We start from the raw sequence: 21,857 nt of genomic DNA on the forward strand, positions 1-21,857 counted from the left end.
ACCACTGCTTTTTAAAATTCACTTATACTCTTTAAAAAGGCTTCCTGTCATGAAAAGTAATTTTGAGACTTTGAAAAGAAGAGCAATTAACAAACTACATAAAGAAAATTAGATTTTAGATCATACGACTGCCAAATGGTTCACAATCATTTTGTTTTTAATAATAATAATAATGTTGGTATTTGTTAAGCGCTTACTACGTGCAGAGCACTGTTCTAAGCGCTGGGGTAGATACAGGGTAATCAGGTGGTCCCAAGTGAGGCTCACATATAATCCCCATTTACAGAGGTGGTAACTGAGGCACAGAGAAGTGAAGTGACTTGCCCTCAGTCACACAGCTGACAAGTGGCAGATCCGGAATTCGAACCCATGACCTCTGACTCCCAAGCCCGGGCTCCTGCCACTGAGCCATGCTGTATATAATTCTTTTTTCAATCTACTTTAACTTTAAAAAACTCTATACAAGACTGAGTCCAAAAAACCTCCAGAAACCTTTAACTACACCCAATATTGTAGAAATAGAGTTTAAGCTTTTTTTAAATGCTCGGAAATTATTGGGTACCAATGGCAACTGCAGTCTCTTGTGAATCTCCAGTAATCATTTTTATTGATACTCCCGAGGCAATCAATGTAGTTACAGCTTCTTTCACACCAGTTCTTGGAGGATCAATGATTCCCACCAGGCCCAGAAAGGTCAGCTGTCCAAGTTCAGGTCCAGAAGCCAAAGCAAGAACTTGATGACAAATGACAACACCCGACAAAAACAGGAAAAAAAGAATCAAATATGAGATGCATGTATTAAGCAGTTAGAAACATTCATCAAAATTTAAAAATACAGTTTAATGAAACTGGATGTTACATTACCCCTCTAATCCTCAAAAGACAAAATCACAATACACATTGAATATTATAGTATACGTTGAGTTTTTAGTTGAACAGACCTTGGAAATTGGCTGCTCAATACAAAAAGAAAATAGGAAGACTGTATAAGAATTGTGCAAGAAAAAAAGAGTACATAAAGTCATCTTTATACATCCACATGGTATAAATAAGCAGATCTCTTCATTAATTCTCTATGGAAAGAAGAGAAGCATGCTGCTTACTGGACGAGAGAAGACAACTTAAATTGGTTTTTAACAACAAAGGATGGATACCAAGAAAAGCAACATGGCCTAGTGGAAAGAACAAAGGCTTGGGCAACAGAGCACCTGACTCCACCACTTGCCTGCTGGGTGACTGTGGGCAAGTCCCCTGATTTCTCTGTGCCTCAGTTCCCTCAACCGCAAAATGGGGATTCAATGCCTGTCCTCTCCTACTTCGATTGGGAGCCCCAAGTGGGAACTGATTATCTAGAATCTATCCCAGTGCCTAGTATAGTGTTCACCACAGAGTAGGTGCTTAACAAACACCACTGTTGTTACTATTACAATATCTTGAGATAAATGCTCTTTGAAAACTTTAACCTAGGCCTACTGGAAGTTGGCTTTAGTTCTGCCTCGGGACCGAAGATACAGATCCGGCTACGAGGCACTTCGGGATCTACCGATGGTCTGGTATGGGACCAACCTAGGCAAAGTGAACCTTGGGTTCACTTCTTAGTGGGCTGAGGGGTGTGCAGCTGAGCCCACAGTAGCCATCCAGTGGTGGTTTAGAAACTCTAGCTCCAACAGAAGCTGAGGATGTTTGGGGACCAGGCCAAACCCCTCAAAGTGGATATCTGGGGTTGGGACGAGGCACTTTATTCTTTTCGACAGAGGTGCGTATGAGTCAGAGATGTTTGGATCTGCCGGGCAGGTCTGCTGAAAAGCAGTCCCAAGGACCTCCGACATAGCAGTTCCTGACATTTTCTAGCTCCAAGTTTCCAGGGATTGAAAGATTATCTAGCTTGGAAATCACCTTTGGGGGAAAAAAACCCCACCAAAACACTAATCCTTTACTCCTTTGCAACAAGTTACTTTCTAATAGTGATAATAGTAGTCATAATAGTATTTATTAAACACTCGCTGGGGGCAAAGTGCACTGGGAAACTCACATGAGACAGATGTGGCCTCTGGTCCCCCAAAGGGCTCACATTTTAAAGAGCAGAGGATGAGGGAAGGTAGGAGGAAGTTGGTGATGTATGCAAAAGGAAAGATAAAACAAAAATATAAAAGACAAAGATGATTATTTTGACAAACAGCAGGATTTGAGAGTCCTTGCAGCACAGATCTACAGTGATGTAAGTCAGGCACAACAGTGGCCTTCCCAGAGTTCTAAAAGCATATAAGGTTCTATAGTTATGGAGATAGAATGGCTCCACTTTAATTTGCCAGGGTAAAAGAATTACTCACTGACTTTTAGAGAGACTATTCTAGAACAGCTGAAGACAGCAGATAGCTTTGGCAGAGGAATTTCCAAGGCATCACTCTTAAAACCCTCCCCATGAGATCACATTCCATTCCTTTCCTACTAGATTTAAAGCCCCGATCTGTTTTTTTCTTTTAAAAATGAGAAAACCAATTCTGTCTTGGGAGGGAATAGAAAAAACGTGAGCTTCCACAAAAGATGTGGACCCGAGTGAAAGGAAAGAAAATGGCTCACCAATGAGTATGATGCTGTGATGATTCTACCAAATAGCTGTGACAGGCAATTCTACCAATAATTGACAGCCTCATAAAAGTTCCCTCTGCATTCATCTCCATTAATTAAGGCATCAGAGAATAATCCCCATTATTCTCAATGCATTTACAATCACAGTATTACAAGTTTTAAATCAGCAATTCACACACTGAAAGTTGTACAAAGTATGGAGTCAGAATCCCAGGCAACAGGGCCCCAGACAAAGATTTAAGACTATAACCCTACACCATTAATGGAGACAAAGAACGGGGAGAACTGTGAATGGAAGAAGCCATAAAACTTTAGGTAGTCTGGAAGAATAGTGAGGGGACAACACACAAAGGGAACTGCAGCCAACCAGCTACAACTGCCAGGTGGAGTTCATTTGGCTTTCAGACTCAGTTTCTCCCTAATAAGACCACCAAGGTATAAGCAGCCTCTTAAGAGCAGGGATCACGCTGTATCGTACTCTCTCAATTGCTTAGTACAGTGCTCTGTACACAGAAATCACTCGTGTGCAGAGCACTATACTAAGTGTTTGGGAGAATACAATATAACAGAACAACAGACATATTCTCTGCTCACATCATTAGAGCAATGATTTCTCGAATGGTTCATTGAGCTCACTGATGTATTTATGCTGTGATTGCTGAGATTTTATTTTGGGTCTTGGAGGGAAGCAGGTCATAATTCCAAGCATTTCTAGTTTTTCACTACACTTAATAGATTCATCAGCAACTTCAGACGTGCACCTAAAACCTAAAAGGTATCCTTAATGTGTAGCTGGAAGAATGTCCTTCTCAGCTGGGCCTGACAAGCAGAAAATAACCTCACATTCTAGAAACAGGCAAAGCAAGCTGATGCAAATACACACACTAGCACTGGCTTGAATGATGGATGAGCTCTGACCAGCCACAAAGACTCTGGGGCTGGGAATCTGTGCAAAGGAACCGATTAATAGTGTTAGTGGTTTGTGAAGCACCACTTACATTCTCTCGCCCCCGCCGGGACGCTGGGTGCATCAAAGTAGGTGGGCAGAGGGATGGCAAACCGAGTGCATGCCACAATTTTACAGAACATAAAAGCTGCTCTGATTAAAGGGTACCTACTTGTGCCACCCTGCCATGGGGAGCCGGAGAGATTAACTACTTTCTGATCTGAGAATATATAAGTGGGGAGTGGACCCTACCTCACCCTACATCCATCCTCTCATCCTAAAAGAGGCGCCCTACCGGTCTATAAATTCTCCTACTCAGAGACGTTTTCTGTTGTTATCTCAAAATACACGGAGTCACCAGAAAGAAATAGTGCAGGAAGATGAGTTAAAGGCAACAGATCAACCACATCAGTTCTACCGACCCCTCCCATCGCCCCTCGTCTTAGAATTCCGAGCAAAAACTTCCTTTCAGTAGATGTTTTGGCACCAACTGCATTCCACTTATGGGGACAAACGAGAGGGCACGAAAGAGTTGTGGGCTCTGTGAAGCACTCTGTGATTTATGTTTTATTATAAATCTTTTCACTGCGGTGCCAGTTTCCTAGCTAAGAAAAAATCAAGCTTCCTGTTTAGATTTCTGAGAAGCGTTTCTACTGAACAACTCCGGCAGTGAATTTAGCACTCCCTCTCTATGGGGAAAAGCACGCTCTTCAGCACTCTAAGTAAGGGCACTTCACTGAAGTGGCATTACCTCTGAGTCCTGCAGAGCCCATGCAGGCCTTCTCTTGTTGATACAGATCTCTCTGCTGTTGAGTAAGTGCCACGGTCTGGCCTTTGCTGCTGAAGGTGGTACAGTATCTAATCACTTGTTCGTAAGCCCCCTTCATGAAACAGATTTCGGGTTTGTCCTGAGAATGAAAAAAGCATCACAAATCAAAGTTGCATTGCAGCCAGAATGCCAGAGGGCAACGCAGGTGAGGCACAAGTTTTTGCATCAGAAGGTGGGTGGAGGGCTAATTCTCTGCTATGACCTGGTCATTTGAGTTTGTCTAATCCAAATGGCAAGGTATTCAGGCACTCCATCTGTCTCCACTGAAATGGAGGCACTCGACTACTCCAGTGAAAAGTAATTCCAGTCAAAGGCCTAAAATCATAAATGCTCTAGCGACCTGAAAATCCGAGACCTCATAGAGCTCTTTGGATTGCGTTGGAAAGAGACTAGAAGTACTTACTGCAGGTTCCAACCTTTAATCTCAGCAGCATTTAAAATGGGCTGAAATTACTTGGCTTCTTGTAAATCTACAGTCACACATCCCTTGTAAGAAAGGATATATTAGAAGGCGGGGGTGGGGGGGAGAGATTAACAAAAAAGTTCTGCCTCACAGAGCCAAACATTCTTCCTTTCTATAGCAACAGGAAGAACTGGAGAAAGGCTGAAGAAATAGAATGTAAAAAAAAAAAATCATGTGACATTTTCCCATTATTCTAAATCACTGGGTGGTGCTTTTTAAAATACCACAGTGAAAACAGGCTTTCCATTAAGGTCAGATATGTCTACATCTTGTTCAACAATCGGGTCAAGGGAAGTCAGCTGAAAATTACAAAAGTTTGATGAGATTTCTGAAAGTACACCTGAAAAGCACTAACTTCACAGAGCAGATTTTAAGGTAACAGGCATTTTTCAGTTTTTGTTTTAGCTTCCCAGGAGTTTATAATATTCCTTTGAAACCTGACAATGAAGCCAATTTCTTGCTCAACAAAAAGTTGAGGTTTTTCAAAAATTCTGTTTTCCTGCTGCCTTTTTTTCCCCCCTGTTAAAAATGGAGGGGATGTTTAGAATTTGGAGGGGTTGCAGGATAAAGGAAGGGGGAGCAGGAAATAGTATTAATTTTCCAATGTGTGGATCAGAGAAAGAACTGGAAAAAATGTGATCAAGAGATATGTTCTCCCTACCTCACGGAGATGCTGAAGGACAAAATGAGAACTGATCTGGAAGTATATCGGAAAGACAAAATAATGCTATATAAATTCAAGTTATTTGTTCCTCCCCCCAACCCCCACACACTCTCTCCAGAGTACCTATCAGTTTGCAACATGGGAGAGGGCACGGGAGCAAGAATTACTGGCGATTTTATTGGGATGACAGTAAATCAACCAACGGTATATACTGATTGTGCACAGTACTGTTTTGAGCACTCTGGGGAGTACAACAGAATCAGCAAACCCATTCCCGACCCCTAATGAGCTCACAATCTAGAGGGGGAGGCATAGATTAATGTGAGTAACTGAAAGATATGTAAGTCAGGGCTGTGGAGTTGGGGCAAGTATCAAATGTGTCCAAAGGTCACAGATCCATGTGCATAGAGGGCACAGAAGGAAAAGATAGCCAGAGAAAAGAGGGTTTAATCGGGGAAGGCCTCGTGGAAAAGCAATCGCCGCTCACTTCCCTTTAGACCCTCACAAACACACGACAAAGGTGCAGTACGGGAGCAGGGATGCCAACTTCTCATTTGGGCAAGGAACTGATCTACCAACCCCATTACACTGAACTCTCCCAAGTGCTTAGAACAGTGCTCTGAACATAATGAGCACCCAATTATGACTGATTGACCACGGGGGCAAGAGTGGAGTGGCTCTCCCAGGGGTGCAGAGAAGGGCTCAAGGGATACATATGGTGATCAGGATTTGGCAAAGAGTCTGTTCACTCCTTGAAGTTGGGGCCGGGAGGACCCCTGAACTTCCTTTCCTGCTGAGCCTGGGAATGGAAGACAGCCATAGTTCAGAGACTTAACATGGCTTCACTTTCCAGCTGGGTTCTTCCTAATTAAGAGGGGTGGGACCAGCAGTCCAGAAAGATAACAGTCCCAATCTTGTGGGGAACGGTGACCTCTCACTGATCCTCCCCCGGCCCCGCCTGGCCCCATCCCCACAGTTGTAACTCCTATTTGGGAGATATATTCTCGAAGTGGTCTCAGACCAGCCACCATCCCTGTAATCTAATATAGAATGTTAGCTCTAATTTAGGATGTTAGCAGGTGGTAGCTCTGTGGAGAGAAGAAGCAGGAAGGAAGGGATAGGGAGAAGCATATTGCAGGACTTCCATGGAACTGTGCGTGAGTGTGTGCGGTGTCAGGGGGGAGGTAGAATCTGATTCATTAAAAATTACTCATTAAAAGGTTTAAAAATATGCTGTTTAGCATTAAAGCTGGAAACCAGGAGAAGACACCAGAAGATGACCTGACCGACAAAATGGAAAAATACTCTACTCCAGACACAAGATTCACAAAATAAAATTTACCTGCTGTGTTCTATGTACACACTTTACGGCCATCCATTTTTGCTCTGAGCTAAAGGGATATTCTGCTTTTCTTATATAATCCTGCTGAATTCCATCGAGACCCATCTATAAAATATACAACAGGCATGAGGTTTAAATCTCATTAAGATGTTCCCCCCCCATTAAGAGACTGATCACAAACCTTCAACTAAAATGCCCACTTCATTGCGTTTGTCTTAAAAGTATATATTAATAATAATAATTTAAGGGCATGAAACACATGCTTGATACTTCTCTACAATGCTTGGAATTGGTAAAAATAAATTGGTGACAGTCCTTGAAAAGCAAAATTTCCAACAACATTTAAACTTTGTTCCTTTGGAAGAATCATTCAAATCAGTAACTTACTATTGGTGGCCCATATAAAATACCCCTTAAAACCACTTATTAATAAAGGAAATATTTTTAAACCAATTGTCCACACTCCCTTCCCTCCACACTTCAAATCTATAAAACCACTTATCACCCCAGTTGCAAAGCTATCCAAGAAAGACACCTTGCCCAAGAGGCATTTCTCCACTCCCCACATCCCAAGAACCATCACTGATATGCTGGTTGTTTTGTTAATTTTATTTTTGATAGGTTGTTACTACCCAGTAGCATGTTTTCCTTCATGCTTTCACTGAACGCACACTCTGTACATGTCTCCTCTACTTGACTGCAGGCTCAAGAGCAGTGCTCCCAATGCTTAACGCAGTGGTCTGGCACTCCGTAAGGGGCTCAATAAATACTGATGACGACTGCAGTGCCTTATAAACTTAGTTCAACTTAAAGCCACAAATTACAGGTTGGTCAATCATGCAGACGAATGAACATAAGATTGGGTGAGGGGTAATGGAAAGGGAGAAAGTCTTGCCAGGCGCAGGTGCCCAGGACAAGAGCCAGGCCTAAAGTTTGGAGGCTTTCCTGAAACTTTGCTCTTGGTAACAGTCGCCTGGTCCAAGACGCCCATGACCTTGGCACTTCTCAGTTTTATAAGAGTCATTCATGGCAGTTTAGCTCAGCTTTTTTTTTGATGTTTAAAAACACATCTATCTCCCAATCTGATCTAGAACGCAGGGAAAGGAAAGTAAGAGAACTTACTGGGGGTGGACAACACAGCTCTAAAAGATTTCCCAATGCTGTCCTAGCAGTGCCTATAATATTTCCATAAAGCTACCATCAGAAATTTTTCAGTCTGCATAATCAACTCTTCAATAAACCCAACTGAGTTGTTAAATATTACCCATCACAAGAACAGATGTCACAAAGATGTCTTGAATTTTTCACTTGACTTCACCCTGTTTCTAAATAACAATGATTTTTTGGTAAGTGCTTACTGTGTGTCAAGCACTGTTCTAAGCACTTGTGTAGACATAAGTTAATGAGGTTGGATACACTCCCTGTTCCCTATGAGGCTAAGAGTCTACGTGACAATCTAAAGCAAGAGATTACACTGTGAGTTAAATATATTCACAGTATAGCCTCAGGAAGAATAAAAACCAGTTGCTACAATCTGCTGTTGAAGCAGATCAACTCTGATCAAAAGATGGTGAGATTCCTCCGGTAAATATATAAATGGCACTATAGAAGTCACTCGCCATATATTTTCTCCAAGGGCAGACAAAACAATGAAGAGAAATTAAATACAGTTACATACCTTCATAGCGAGAGCAATTAGGGCTCCTTCTGTTGGCTTCCCCATTAATGTGCTGTTTCTAATTACAGCATCATTGCACACACAGCCCGCCTATGAGAAATACACATAAACAGTGAAACCACGACTTTATCCTAAATTTCATTCAAGTCCCTTTCTTCTCTGAGCACTCACCTCAACAACTCTACTAACGGCTGGGTTGTAGAAACCATGAACAACATCTCCGTCAACAGTCACTTCCCCAAACTGATTGTAGCCTACTCCAGTAACCTAAAAGAACACAAACCGGCATCAAAATTACCGACCTGAAAAATACTCATGAGATGCAAGACAACAAGAACGGGTATGATCATTCTACAAAAGAAAACAAGAATGTTTTGGTGCATTCTTAAAAAAGCTTAAGGGTTGAGGGATCAGAGAGTGAGGGATCTCCCAAAGAAAAAGAATATGTTCCTGGTGTGAATTAAAAAGCTTTTCTTCCCAAACCCTGTCCTTCCCATTGCTATACACAGCACCACCGTCCTTCCTGTCTAACAAGCCCATAACCTGGGTGTTATCCTTGACTCTCCTCTTTCATTCAGCCCATCACTAAATCCTGTCAGTCTGACCTTCACCAGATGGCTAAAATCTGCCCTTTCCTTTCCAAGCAAACTGTTACCATGTCAATCCAAGGATTTACCCTATACCACCTTGATTACTGTATCAGTCTCCTTGTTGCCCTCCTTTCCTCCTGTCTCTCCCCGTTCCAGTCCATACTTTGTTTCGATGCCCAAATCATTTTTCTACAAAAATGTTCAGGCCATGTTTCCCCACTTCTCAAGAACTTCCAGTGGTTGCCCATCTACTTCTGCATTTTACACCTTACCAACTCATTTTACCAACTTTGCTCTTGGTAACAATCGTCTGGTCCAAGACGCTCATGATCTTGGCACTTCTCAGTTTTGTAAGAGTCACTTATGGCAGCTGAGTTCAGCTGTTTTTTTGATGTTTAAAAACAAATCTATCTCCCAATCTGATCTAGAAAGCAGGGAAAGGAAAGTAAGAGAACTTATTGGGGGTGGACAACCCAGCTCTAAAAAATTTCCCAATGCTGTCCTAGCAGTGCCTATAATATTTCCTTAAAGCTACCATCAGAAATCGGCTTTAAAACAGTCCATCACCTTGCCCCCTTTCCTCTCTCACCTCGCTACTCTCCTACTATAAAAGAGCCCACACACTTTGCTCCTCTGATGCTATTCTTCTCACTTCACTTCGATCTCGTCTATCTTGACACCGACCACTAGGCCCCATCCTGCCTCCGGTCTGGAACATCCTCCCTCTTCATATCCAACGGACAATTACTCTCCCCCTCCTTCAAGCCTTACTGAAGGCACAGCTTCTCCAAGAGACCTTCTCTAATTCTTCTTTTCCTTCTCTTCCACTCCCTTCTGTGTCACTCCCTGCCCAGCCCCACAGCACTTATGTACCTGTATTTTTATTTGCTTATATTAATTTCTGTTTCCCCCTCTAAACAATAAGCTCGATGTGGGCAGGGAATATGTCTGCTACCATGTACTCTCCCAAGTGCTTAGTACAGTGATCTGCACACAGTATGTGCTCAATAAATATGATTGACTGAGTGCCCTGATAAATATCATCAGCTACCTCATCCCTAATGCTTATTTGCCAAATGAGGGAAAGATGAAAAATTTTTTTTACTAAATAAGAACTACGTCTATCAATGGTCACCTAAACTATAAACACACACATACCTTCTTAAGATACTTGGGAAAAGCTCAGCCTTCTGGAATGACAGCGTGACTACCCAATATTTCTTCAGATAAAAGTTAACAACAGGCTAAACAGAAACTGAACTAACCCAGTATACTTTTGCATACAAAGTCTCTCACTTTCTTCTAGCCTCTAAATTTCTCCAAGGCTAAATAAACTATCGCAATCACTACATTTAAAAAAAAAAGCCTCTTGAGCTTCTCTTCTGAATAAAATAGACAACTGTCAGAAAAAAATAAAAAGGATAAAAGGATGTGTTGTGTGTCTGTGACAAAAACTGTGAAAAGAAAAAAAAGAATTCTGGGGTTTTACACTTAAGTTAAAACCAGCCATGTAATCTTACGAATACCATCAGCATCAATGAGGCATCAACAATAACAGCAAGGATTAATTCCTTTAAGGCGGGAAAAGTCTTGCTTATTAATTTGCTACACTAAGAATAAACTTCAGCAACAGAGGCAAGTGCTGGAAATGTGTTTAATGCTCAATTCCAAAATGTATTTTGTTGCAACTAGATTTCCAATAGAGTCAATACACAGGGTACTGATTACCATTCTGACAGTCATGCAAAACCAAAAATGGACTTGGGAAGTACTCTACCAGAGGTATGTTCTCCAATTATAAACTACAAACACAAGTATGGAGAAAGCCTGCAGGACTGCTTGACTAGCCTACATCACGATTCACCCATCTCTATTCCCATTTGCTCAAGTTAAAACACAGGAACACACTTTAACTACAACACACGCACACACAAAAAAATTTCCGCAGAGTACCTCAGCACGAAGTCCATCCGAAGTAAAGATGTGAGTAACAGTCATTTCGTTTTTGGTCAAAGTACCAGTTTTATCAGAACAAATTACATTGCAGCAACCTAAAAAAATAAATTAAGAGATCATCAGAAAGAGAAAAGGTGGAATATACTGAAGAAGGCCCACGATAATAACCACCAAAAGAATTTGGCAGCCTGCCTACTCCTCAAAGCTCTAGATCGTATCTCTAAAACACACAAGTACTTTTGACAATTACACAGGGTCTCCACTCAATTTTACTTTCACAATGCTTGCTTCATTTTCTTGATACATTTACGTACTCCAGAGCTCACTGATCACACTAGCTTTTTATCTTCAGTGTGATACAAAATTGTTCTTCATAGCAGCTCTGTGAGGTTTACTGAGACCTTCCTTGGAGGTCACTCGATAAAAACACGGGATTTAAATCCATCCAGAAGTGTTTAAAGCACTGCATGTGAGTGTATGCTATGGATGTATATTCTTCAAGAGCGCTTCCGGTTTTTCCACGACACTTTAAAAAGGGTTCAGAGAACTAGAAAAGGGCTCGGGTTCTGCCTGGAAAAATTCCCTAGAGTTAGCAAGCACGAACAGTGAATATGGAAACCCACTCTCTCATTTTTACTCCGAGTTTGTTGCCACTCATGGTGAGGGTTGTGCAGGTTGCCTTTCACCAAGCACATTTGTCAGGGATCTGAATCACACACCAGGGAATACTACCATGTTTCCATCCCTAAAAATCTTTTTTTTTTTTTTTTTAAAAAAAAAAAAAGGGAAAAAGCGCCCAGCTTTTATTGACCTGTCTGAAAACAGGGGGCTGGACCCAGCTAAGCTTTTGCAATCCCTTCCAGCTCTGACTCTACAGAGAACTGTTTAAAATTAAGTTTGGATTTACCCAGATATTGCTGCATCTTGCTATAATTCAAATGGAACCTATGTGGTAACCATATTTAGGATTATATATAAGAATTTAGAAGCAGAATGCAGAGCAACTCTACTTTGGACCTATTACACAAATCAAATGTCAGTGGACATCACTTTCAACTTAAGGTTCAACCAGGGGGCCAGACCTCTATATGCTTTGGGAACAATACTTAACTGCTTCTCTTGCTCATCCATAGGATCAAAGAGTTGGTCACAACTGAGCCGCTTAACTTAAAGTGCATTTATTATGGTAGAGGACAATACACTATCGACTGCTAAATCCACGGGGGTTTATTCATGACTTTTTTAATCATCCTCACTTCAAGTCAACATTCTCTCTGACACGGGCTTACCTAGAGTTTCAACAATAGGCAGTTTTTTCACAATAGCCCTTTTCTTTACCATTCTCATCACACCAAGTGCCAGAGTCACCGTTACTACGATTGGAAGCCCTTCAGGAATTGCCGCAACAGCCAAACTGTAACAGACATTATAATTAAAAATATTTAAAAGCAATCCAGCAATTTTGTAGACCATCACACAAATACTTCAACTGGAAGGTCATTAAACGCCGGATTGATGCCGTCTCTCTGCCCTCAAGGTATACTACTCTCCGTATTATCTCACTCAGACCTGCCGGACAAAATCAGTCTTAATCCTTGCCTGAAATTCAACCTAATTATATACTTTTACATTATGTTATTTAGGATACACTACATGCCCAAGGACTGAGCTGATCATACCACTCCTGCTCGACACAGGTCTCGCAAGCTAAGAGGTGGCAAGAGTGGGTATAACACCCCCACCCCCATTTTATAAAGGAGAAAACTGAGAGACAGAGCAGTGATGTCAAGGTCACAGCAGGTCAGCAATATGGTTGGGGTTTAACTACGAGATGTCAGACCAGAAGCTCCTTGGGGATGGGATTGTGTCTGCCAGTTTCACTGTAAAACTCCTTAGCCTTAAGGCAGTAGTCTGCAAATAGGCAGCACTCAATATGTACCACTGATTGAATAACAAACTCAGGTCTCCCAACTCCCAGGTCGATGCTGCCTTCTCCTTATCTTTCTCTTCTCTTTATCTGCCTTTATCTTCATCATCTGTTGAGCACTGTGTAGAGCGCTCTCTCCTAAGTGCTTGGGAGAGTGCAATACAAGTTTTGGGGTTTTTAATGGTATTTATTATTTATTGTTATTATTATTATTGTGGTATTTGTTAAGCACTTATGCGCCAGGCACTCTCCTAAGGGCTAGGGCGGATACAAGCGAATCAGGCTGTCCCATCTGGGGCTCACAGTCTCAATCCCCATTTTACAGATGAGGGAAATGAGATCCAGAGAAGTGAATTGACTTGCCCAAGGTCACAAAGCAGACAAGTGGCAGAGCCGGGATTCGAGCGCATGACCTTCTGACTCCCAGGCCCGTGTTCTATCCACTATGTCATGCTGCTTCTCAGCATAGTATTTGTTAAGCACTTACTATGTGCCAGGCACTGTTCTAAGCACTGGGGTAGATACAAGTTAATCGGGTTGGACAAAGTTGCTGACCCTCATGGGGCTCAGGTTCTTAATACCCATTTTACAGATGAGATAACAGAGGTCCAGAGAAGTGAAGTGACTTGCCCAGAGTCGACCAGAAGACAAATGGCGGAGCCGGGATTAGGACCCGGGACCTTCTGCCTCCCAGGCCCATGCACTAGCCACTAAGCCATGCTGCTTCTGGTACTCACGATCCCTGCCTACAGCAAGCTTGCCATCTAAAGGAGGTATTACCATATAAAGGAGATATTAACATAAAAAATGTATAATATATAATTTCAAGGTAAACTGTGGGCTTGAGAGTGGGGAAATCCAAGTGCATAGGAGCAGAAGGGAGAGGGACCCAGGGAAAAAAGGGGGGCTTAATTGGAAAGGACCTTTGGAGGAGATATGATCTTAATAAGGCATATGCATGGAAGGGAGAGAGTTCCAGGCTAGGGGGAGGATGTGGGGAAGGGGCTCGGGGCAAGCTAGACAAGACTGGGGAACAACAACAATAATAATAATGAAGATGAAAATTGTAGAATTTAAGCTGTTACTATGCGCTGGGGTAGATATATGCAAATTGGGTTAGACACGGTCCTTGTCCCATATAGATCTCAGTCTTAATCCCCACTGTACAGATGACGTAACTGAGCCCCAGAGGAGTTAATAGACTTGCCCAAGGTCACAGAGCAGACAAGTGAAGGAGCTGGGATTAGAACCCAGTTCCTTCTCACACTGAGGCCTGTACTCTATCCACTACACCAGGCTGCTTCTCTCAGTGAGTAAGCCGACACTAGAGAAACGAAGGTGTGCGAGCTGGGCCGTAACAGAGAATCAGTAAGGTAAGGTAGGAGGGAGCAAGCTGATTGAATGCTTTAAGTAATAATAATTATGGTATTTGTTAAGCTCTTACTATGTGCTGAGCAATAAAGCCTCGGTCCTCATTTAATCAAGGACCAGAAGCTGCACATTAAGAACTATTCAAAATGCCAAGCTCTAGAAAAATAGTTCTTATAACTACAGTGTGGCGCAGAGTTAAGCCCTTATATAATCAAATTTGTGAGCACCTACTGTGTGTGCAAAGCACTGCATTAAGTACTTGGGAAGTGTCTGTCTACAACAGGGTCAGTAGACACACTTCCTGCCCATAAGGAGCATACAATCTAGAGGGATAAATTCCACAATTATCAGCATGATTAGGAGAACTTAAAACAAGGCTTTTGTGATGTATTATTTCTAAACTGTATTTCCATTCTTAGATTAAATAGGAGTCAGGGCAGAGGTTTGTCTTCCTGAAACCCCACAATGGATCTCAACTTCTCAGTGTCACAAAGAAATGCTCCTTTCTCACAAGACCAAAAATCAGTACTTCAATATTGAGACAAACATTTCTCTATTTTAAAGGCCTCACCTTACACCGATTGTAAACATATCCAAGATATGCTTTCCTTGTAGCCAGCCCACCAGCATAATTATCCCTGAAACAGAATCAAATCAGTAATAATAATAATGGTATTTAAGTGCTTACTCTACTCCAAGCACTGTTCTAAGCACTGGGGTAGATACAACTAATTCAGGTTAGATACAACTAATTCAGGTTGGACACAATTCCTGTCCCACACTGTGCTCACATTTGTCCCAATTTTACATATGAGGTAACAGGCACAGAAGTTAAGTAGCCCAAAGAGCCACACAGCTGACATAAGTCAGAACCGGGATTAGAACCCAGATCCTTCTAACTCCCAGGCTCATGCTCTATCCACTGCAACAAACTATGGAGGGAACGTAAGCAAGACTACAGATAAATCATATTAAAATGCAGATGTGATAGTATTATACAGCACTTAAACTGTGCAACACACTGGCCTATAAAATCTGTAATGCATCCAAATTGCCTTTGTAATGACTACCAAAGCTCAGGACTATTTCAAAAGAGTCAAGGTGTTCCCTTTAGGGGTATTTAAATGCAGGATGTGATGGTTTGCCATTTCACTTATCTGCAGAAGCTGAAACCATCGAGCTACATTTTATGAGTTCAACCCTTATTACTTCAAATTAAAATCAAAAGCTTCATCATCCTCCTGTTTCCCCTTTTCTCTCTCACTTCAAGCCTGACTAGAGGGTGATACTTGCCAATTATATATGAAAACTAATTACAACTGTTAGGGATAGATTTTTAAATGGCTACTTTGATGACATTATAGAAGTCTGTAATACCTAGTGGCAGCAAGAAAAATTGTGTTGAACTGGAGCACTAAACACTAAAAAGTAACTAGTTAAAAACAAAAACCCACAATTTGGAGGGAGGCCACAAACCAACCGACAAAGAGGTTCATACAATTTCTTGATCCAAACCTGACAGTGTCAGCCATAAATACTTTAAATGGGAACAAGCCAGGAAGAAATAGGGTGGAAAAAAAAATTCACATACATTAAGGCCTCAAGTGAAGTTGCCAGTTTCAGGCATGTCAATCAATCAATTCAACAATGCCTGCCACTGTGTCACCAAAACAGGAATGCTTAGGTAGCAGTTAAGACACTCTCCTCTTACCTATTATTCCAAAAGAGTAAAAGGAAAGCTGTTTTCCTAAAAGATCCATGCTCTTCTGCAAAGGTGTCTTTGGAGCCTTTGTGAAATGGAAGAATAGAGGGAGCGCCATGATTAAATTGCTCAAATACTCTAACTCAGGTATTTACTTTTTTAAAAATTCGTAGCATGACTGTGCGGTCCAGTCCATTGTGCTTGGCCCAAATTCAGTCTTCCACACGCTAAGTTATATCACTAATCCATTCTATACCCAAAGTAAACCACTGTGTTCCAAGGTCCAAAAAAAATTCCCATAGTACTCAAGGCACTCAAAAACCATTTACCAGTTGAAAACCTAAAACTAGCTTGATGGTCCAAGAGGTATTGAAAATGTTATTGGTAAAGTAATAACAGCATTAACTAAAAACACATGAACATGTTTACAGAAATCAAACTAGGAAAATATGCACAAAAATCAATGGCATTTATTGAGCGCAGATGAAATCAGTGTAAGTGTGTGAAATTAGTGGCCCTGAAACTACAGTTTTCATACAGTCCAGTCATGGCAGAGACTAAAGAATTCTAAAAATGACAATAATAATAATAATAATAATAATGGAGTGCAGTTTCCTTTATTTTCCATTCCTAAGAAAAATTTTCCTAAATTAAAATTGATAGGGATGGGCCACATGCTAATTTTTAGCCTAGTGTCTGATAGATATACATCACCTTTGATCAACTAGAGTGTACTGTTACAGGTGCCTATAAAGAGAATTATATTTCACTACTGTGATTGTTACTATTACGATAGTTCTTAGGCACCTAACACATGCTAAATGCAAAAGTGGATAGAAGGTTAATCTGACCGATACAGTCCCTTTCCCACATGAGGCTCACATTTTCAGAGTTGGGGGAAGATAGTTATCGTCTCATTTCATAGACAAGGAAACCGGGGCCTAGAGAGGTCAAATAATTTGCCCAGTAACGGCCAGTGGCAGATTTGGGACTGGATTTCTTCCCACTAGGCTGGGCTGCCTCCAAAAATTAAAGGAATATTGATGACGTGATAACAAAGATTGATAGTGCATTGAAAACTAATAAAAGTCCTTTTGTTTCTTTAACACTAGCAGCATGGCCTGCTGGCCAGGACACCGGACTTGCAATTAGAATTTGGTGCCTATCTCAGCATTCTCTTACTGATTATTTCACAAAGTTTGTCTCTTCTGCTTTGTCAATTCAGGCATCATACTTAATGTCCATCTAATGAAGAGGATGGAAATTGTGCTAAGTTCACTTTGAACAAAGCTTTCTGAAGTACTCCAAATACTTTAATTAAAAGTCTCTGCAGGGAAATATTGATAACACATAATCAATAATAATATAATCAGACATATATGTAATCACATATATGCACTATTTTCTGATATATATGTATATATATACTCAGATATATACATATATTTATATTTAAAGGCCAAATACACTGGACAGTTGGTAATTTGCTGAAGTGAGAAATTGAGATTTTCATCTTTTGTAGCCCTTTGTTCCACTGCTGATTAATTTTCCCAAATTAGGAAGCAAATTGATGACATCGTAATCTCCAGAGATTAAGTTCTGGGTTCAATCAATTTTAACATCCTTTACCACTTGAACCACTAGAATACTGATGTTTTCAGATCAATTTTCTTCAGAACCTTTGTAATAGATATGCTCAAAAATAAGCTCTAGACAGTATGGGTGCTGTGAGTTAGCTGTCATGAGAATGAAAATGGCAATTTAATTCCTCAAGAGAAATAAATGCATCTACAGATTATCAGTCCCAAAACTTCAAAAATGAACCTACATAAATATCAGACTCTTATTTGAACGTAAAGAATAGTTTTAATTCTGAATGACTTCTTATATTTACTTTGGCCCTTCCAATTACAGTTTTCCTGATTATAGAGCCAGAGATAAAGGAGGGGAGAAGATACAGATGACCAAGGCCAAAAATAAAATAAAATATTAATTTACTAAAAAAAGAGCATCTCCTACCAAAAGTGCCTTGCTTCCTTAGAGTTAAGAATTTCAGTTATGAAATCATGTCAATTTTAAATATTCTTGTAAATTCTGGTACTCACTTCTTCTGCTTGCATCATTTTAAAAACTTCTCCAAATTCCGAGTTCTCTCCTGTTCCAATAACAATGCCCTGGGGAAAAACACAACATAAAGAATGGATTCCGCTCCCATTTCAATCCACCCCAACTCCTCAACAGGTTTTTCAGTAACAGTCATAAAAGACTTGTCTAAAGTAGAAGTCTGGGCTACACTACTGCAGTTTGCTATATTAAACTATTCTAGAGAGTTTTAAAAATTTTAGAGAATTTTATTTGTGAATCTGAAAACATTTGAAATGGTTTTAATTTTTAGCAGATCATAGATATTTAACCTATTAAAGAGCATGCCCGATGATGAATTAAAATAGATCTAGCAAAACAAATGATCTGACTGCTAGAACAGCAAGAGTGTAGTGTCAGATGCCATATATCTAAAATATACAGTAAGCATTTTGCACAGTGAATCACATATAAATGGGCTTCATTAAAAAGCACAGTTTTAAAAGGTGATGATGATGATGGTAGTCGTTAAGCGCTTACTATGTGTGACGCACTGTTCTAAGCACTAGGGTGGATACAAGGTCATCAGGCTGTCCCACGTGGGGCTCACAGTCTTAATCCCCATTTTACAGCTGAGGTAACCGGCACAGAGAAATAAAGTGATTGGCCCAAAATCACACAGCTGACAAGTGACAGAGGTGGGATAAGAACCCACAACCTCTGATTCCCAAGCCTGGGCTCTTGCTGCTAAGTCACGCTGCTTCTTTTTTGGTGAGAACTTGGTTCGGTATAATAGAACTGTGTCAATTTCCCCATTAATTTGGCCGGGGGACCTCAGGCAAACCAGTTAAGCTTCTTCCAACTCAGTTTCTCAGGATATTTCTTCAGAGTGATGAGCTTTCTTGACTTCTTTGGAAGGAAGGAGCTGATTGAAACTGCTGCAGGAGAAAACTACCTCCTTTACCAGAAAATTTTTTTTACCTTTGCTTTCCCACATCTAACCAATGTTCCCATGAAAGCGATATTGCTTCTTGAAGTGAGATCGCCATTAGTAGCAGCTGGTTGAGGTGTAGTCAGTTTGGAGCAAGGAGTCGTCTCGCCTGTCAGACTGGATTCATCAATAGAAAGATCCACTGCCTTCAGGGGGAGCGGAGGGGAGGGAGAGAGAGAGAAAGAGAAAAGTTACATTGGGTTATAGAGTTGATGTATTACCCTGAGTATTTATGAAATCATCTAAAGCTCTGGAGACTTGATATCATCAAGTCTTCTTCAGTTTGTCCTTCATCTTCAATATTATTAGATTCATAGGATATATATATATATATATATAAAGTCTATGAATCTAATTAAATATATATATATATTTTGAACCAATGTTTAAGGCAAGAACTGAGACCACTAATATAGGCAGGGAATTTTGAAGATGCTTAATTACATCCAGAAGTTTACGTTCTTTTATAACACTGCAGAACAGGTGGGAAAAAACGGCAACTCTAAAGGCACTTTCACAAGCATTTCATGGGGAGCAGGCTGTCAGAGTTTCACTCCCACAATGAGGGAAGAAAGCGTAAAATGGATCAAAGACATTGATTCTCAATAGTCAATTGTAAAAACAAACAACATGTTTTCTAGGCCCTGGTTTAACCTGTAATTGATTGGTCCTAAGAGGAAGCAGATTAATGCTGAAGATTAGGCAGAAAGATAATGGAGGAAATATCTGTGACAAAGATGATGAGGGTCAAAGGTGGAATCCAATCTCTTAGAGAATCTGAAAAACAAATGCCTTGGGAGGTCTGCATAAATCTACTTCCATGTCGGTGGATAGTGCTACAAGAAACCCCAGTCGCAAAGCTCTTGCTTTTCTCCACCAAGAACATTAAAACGATTTCCGTAACTATCTCAACTATATCAAACCTGCATTATCTTTCAAAGATCGGCTCTGATGAAGGAATTATGAAAATTCCTTTTTGCAAACATTCAAAAACTGAAGAAATCCTAGTAGTTACAGCAAGAGATGTGCAAATGATTTGGAAGACAGTGAAGTTAAGATGTGGTTTCTTCCATTTCTTGGGCAAAATACTGACAAACATTGCTGGGTAGTACACAGAAAATGTTGAGACTAGCGTAGAGACTGACTGGAAAAATAAAAAATGTGCCAAGGATTAAATCTGAGGCTCAGGGATCTATACTTCCCTAGTTATGCTGTTTTCAAAATGATTTGATCTTTGATCAAAATTTGATCACATGAGAAAATAAGCAATATTACTACTACTAGTACAACTGAGGAAAATCAACGTTCTATACGAGCCTTTGCTCATTAGATAATAATGTTGGTATTTGTTAAGCGCTTACTATGTGCAGAGCACTGTTCTAAGCGCTGGGGTAGACACAGGGGAATCAGGTTGTCCCACGTGGGGCTGACAGTCTTCATCCCCATTTTACAGATGAGGTAACTGAGGCACCGAGAAGTGAAGTGACTTGCCCACAGTCACACAGCTGGCAAGTGGCCAAGCCGGGATTTGAACCCATGACCTCTGACTCCAAAGCCCGTGCTCTTTCCACTGAGCCACGTGGCTCACTGCGGGTAGAAAACTTAATAGTATTCTCTAAGCACTTACTATGTGCCAGGCGCTGTACTAAGTGTTGGGGTGGATATAAGCAAAATTGGGCTGGACACAGTCCCTGTCCCATGTGGGGTTCTCAACTTCAATCTTCATTTTAGAGAAGAGGTAAGTGAGGCCCAGGGAAGTGAAGTGACTTGCTCAAGGTCATACAGCAGAAAAGTGGTGAAACCGGAATTGGCCTGTGCTCTATCTACTACACTGTGCTGCTTCTGTTGTCCCTGATAAGCATTTAGTACAATTTGATGCATTCTGGAGGGGCTCAATAAATATGATTACTACTTCTGCATCAAGCTACTGGGAGACTGACAGTTGAGTAACTAGAGGATATCGGGTTTCACACCAAATTCAAAATCTAGAAAACTGTGCAGGTCCTAACTTTCTACATGGTTGAGACACCTGGATTTCCAGATTGCTTCACAAGGTCTCCAGCAAGGCCCTGGAAATGGCTCACCAGCATTGAGGCAAAGTTCACCTTTGCTGGATGGAAAAAATGAAAAGATAGCAGGCTTCCCCAGCAGCCACTCAAATAGCCAGTGCAAGCACAGAGGGCGGAAAAAGTGATCTGAAGACACCTAAGGTCCACTCTCCAATGATGTTATAGAGCAGTCCCTTACTTTCTAAGCCCCACGTGGGACAGGAACGGTATCTGGACTGATGATACTGCATCTATCCCAGTGCTTGGCATACAGTTAGTGCTTGAAAAATACAACTATTCCTTTTATTCCTGTTGGGAGATGACCGCAACTGACAACCCAGCCTGTTGCTCTCCTTGAGCAAGGCAGTCCCCAAAACAAGACCGCCCTGTGGAGGAAAGCACATCCATTCAGCAAGGAACTATTTTATGTGCTCACAATGTGGAACAGATTGTTAAACACGACCTTTTCAGCCACATCTGCACATGCACACACGCCTTATACATATGTTCGCTGTCAGTAGCAGCAGCTGCAAAACTAAAGCAAAAGACAGATTTGTGTACCCGACTGCAGGAAACAGTCAGGTCTAGTGAAAAGAGAACGGGACAGAGTCAGGAGACTTGGGGTTGCTGGGGGCAAATCAATATAACTCTCCGTACATCTATTTCCTCAATGGCGAGT

At 41.0% G+C, this 21,857-nt stretch overlaps 1 protein-coding gene across 2 annotated transcripts in view; it reads right to left on the bottom strand.

Annotated features, from left to right (window-relative positions):
- ATP2C1 (ATPase secretory pathway Ca2+ transporting 1) overlaps window positions 1-21,857 on the bottom strand; it is a 103,439-nt gene that overhangs the window by 18,560 nt on the left and 63,022 nt on the right. For both annotated transcript variants that reach the window (XM_007666169.4, XM_029070452.2), the window contains exons 8-18: window positions 19,121-19,276; window positions 18,163-18,231; window positions 16,067-16,142; window positions 14,927-14,993; window positions 12,347-12,471; window positions 11,055-11,152; window positions 8,683-8,778; window positions 8,512-8,601; window positions 6,834-6,938; window positions 4,287-4,443; window positions 563-733 (exon numbers count right to left, since the gene is read on the bottom strand). In XM_007666169.4, coding sequence (XP_007664359.1) covers window positions 563-733; window positions 4,287-4,443; window positions 6,834-6,938; window positions 8,512-8,601; window positions 8,683-8,778; window positions 11,055-11,152; window positions 12,347-12,471; window positions 14,927-14,993; window positions 16,067-16,142; window positions 18,163-18,231; window positions 19,121-19,276 — 1,210 coding nt within the window. The remainder of the gene's footprint in view (window positions 1-562; window positions 734-4,286; window positions 4,444-6,833; window positions 6,939-8,511; window positions 8,602-8,682; window positions 8,779-11,054; window positions 11,153-12,346; window positions 12,472-14,926; window positions 14,994-16,066; window positions 16,143-18,162; window positions 18,232-19,120; window positions 19,277-21,857) is intronic.

Source organism: Ornithorhynchus anatinus, chromosome 8, assembly GCF_004115215.2.
Source record: "Ornithorhynchus anatinus isolate Pmale09 chromosome 8, mOrnAna1.pri.v4, whole genome shotgun sequence".
In the NCBI taxonomy this organism is placed as follows: Eukaryota; Metazoa; Chordata; class Mammalia; order Monotremata; family Ornithorhynchidae; genus Ornithorhynchus; species Ornithorhynchus anatinus.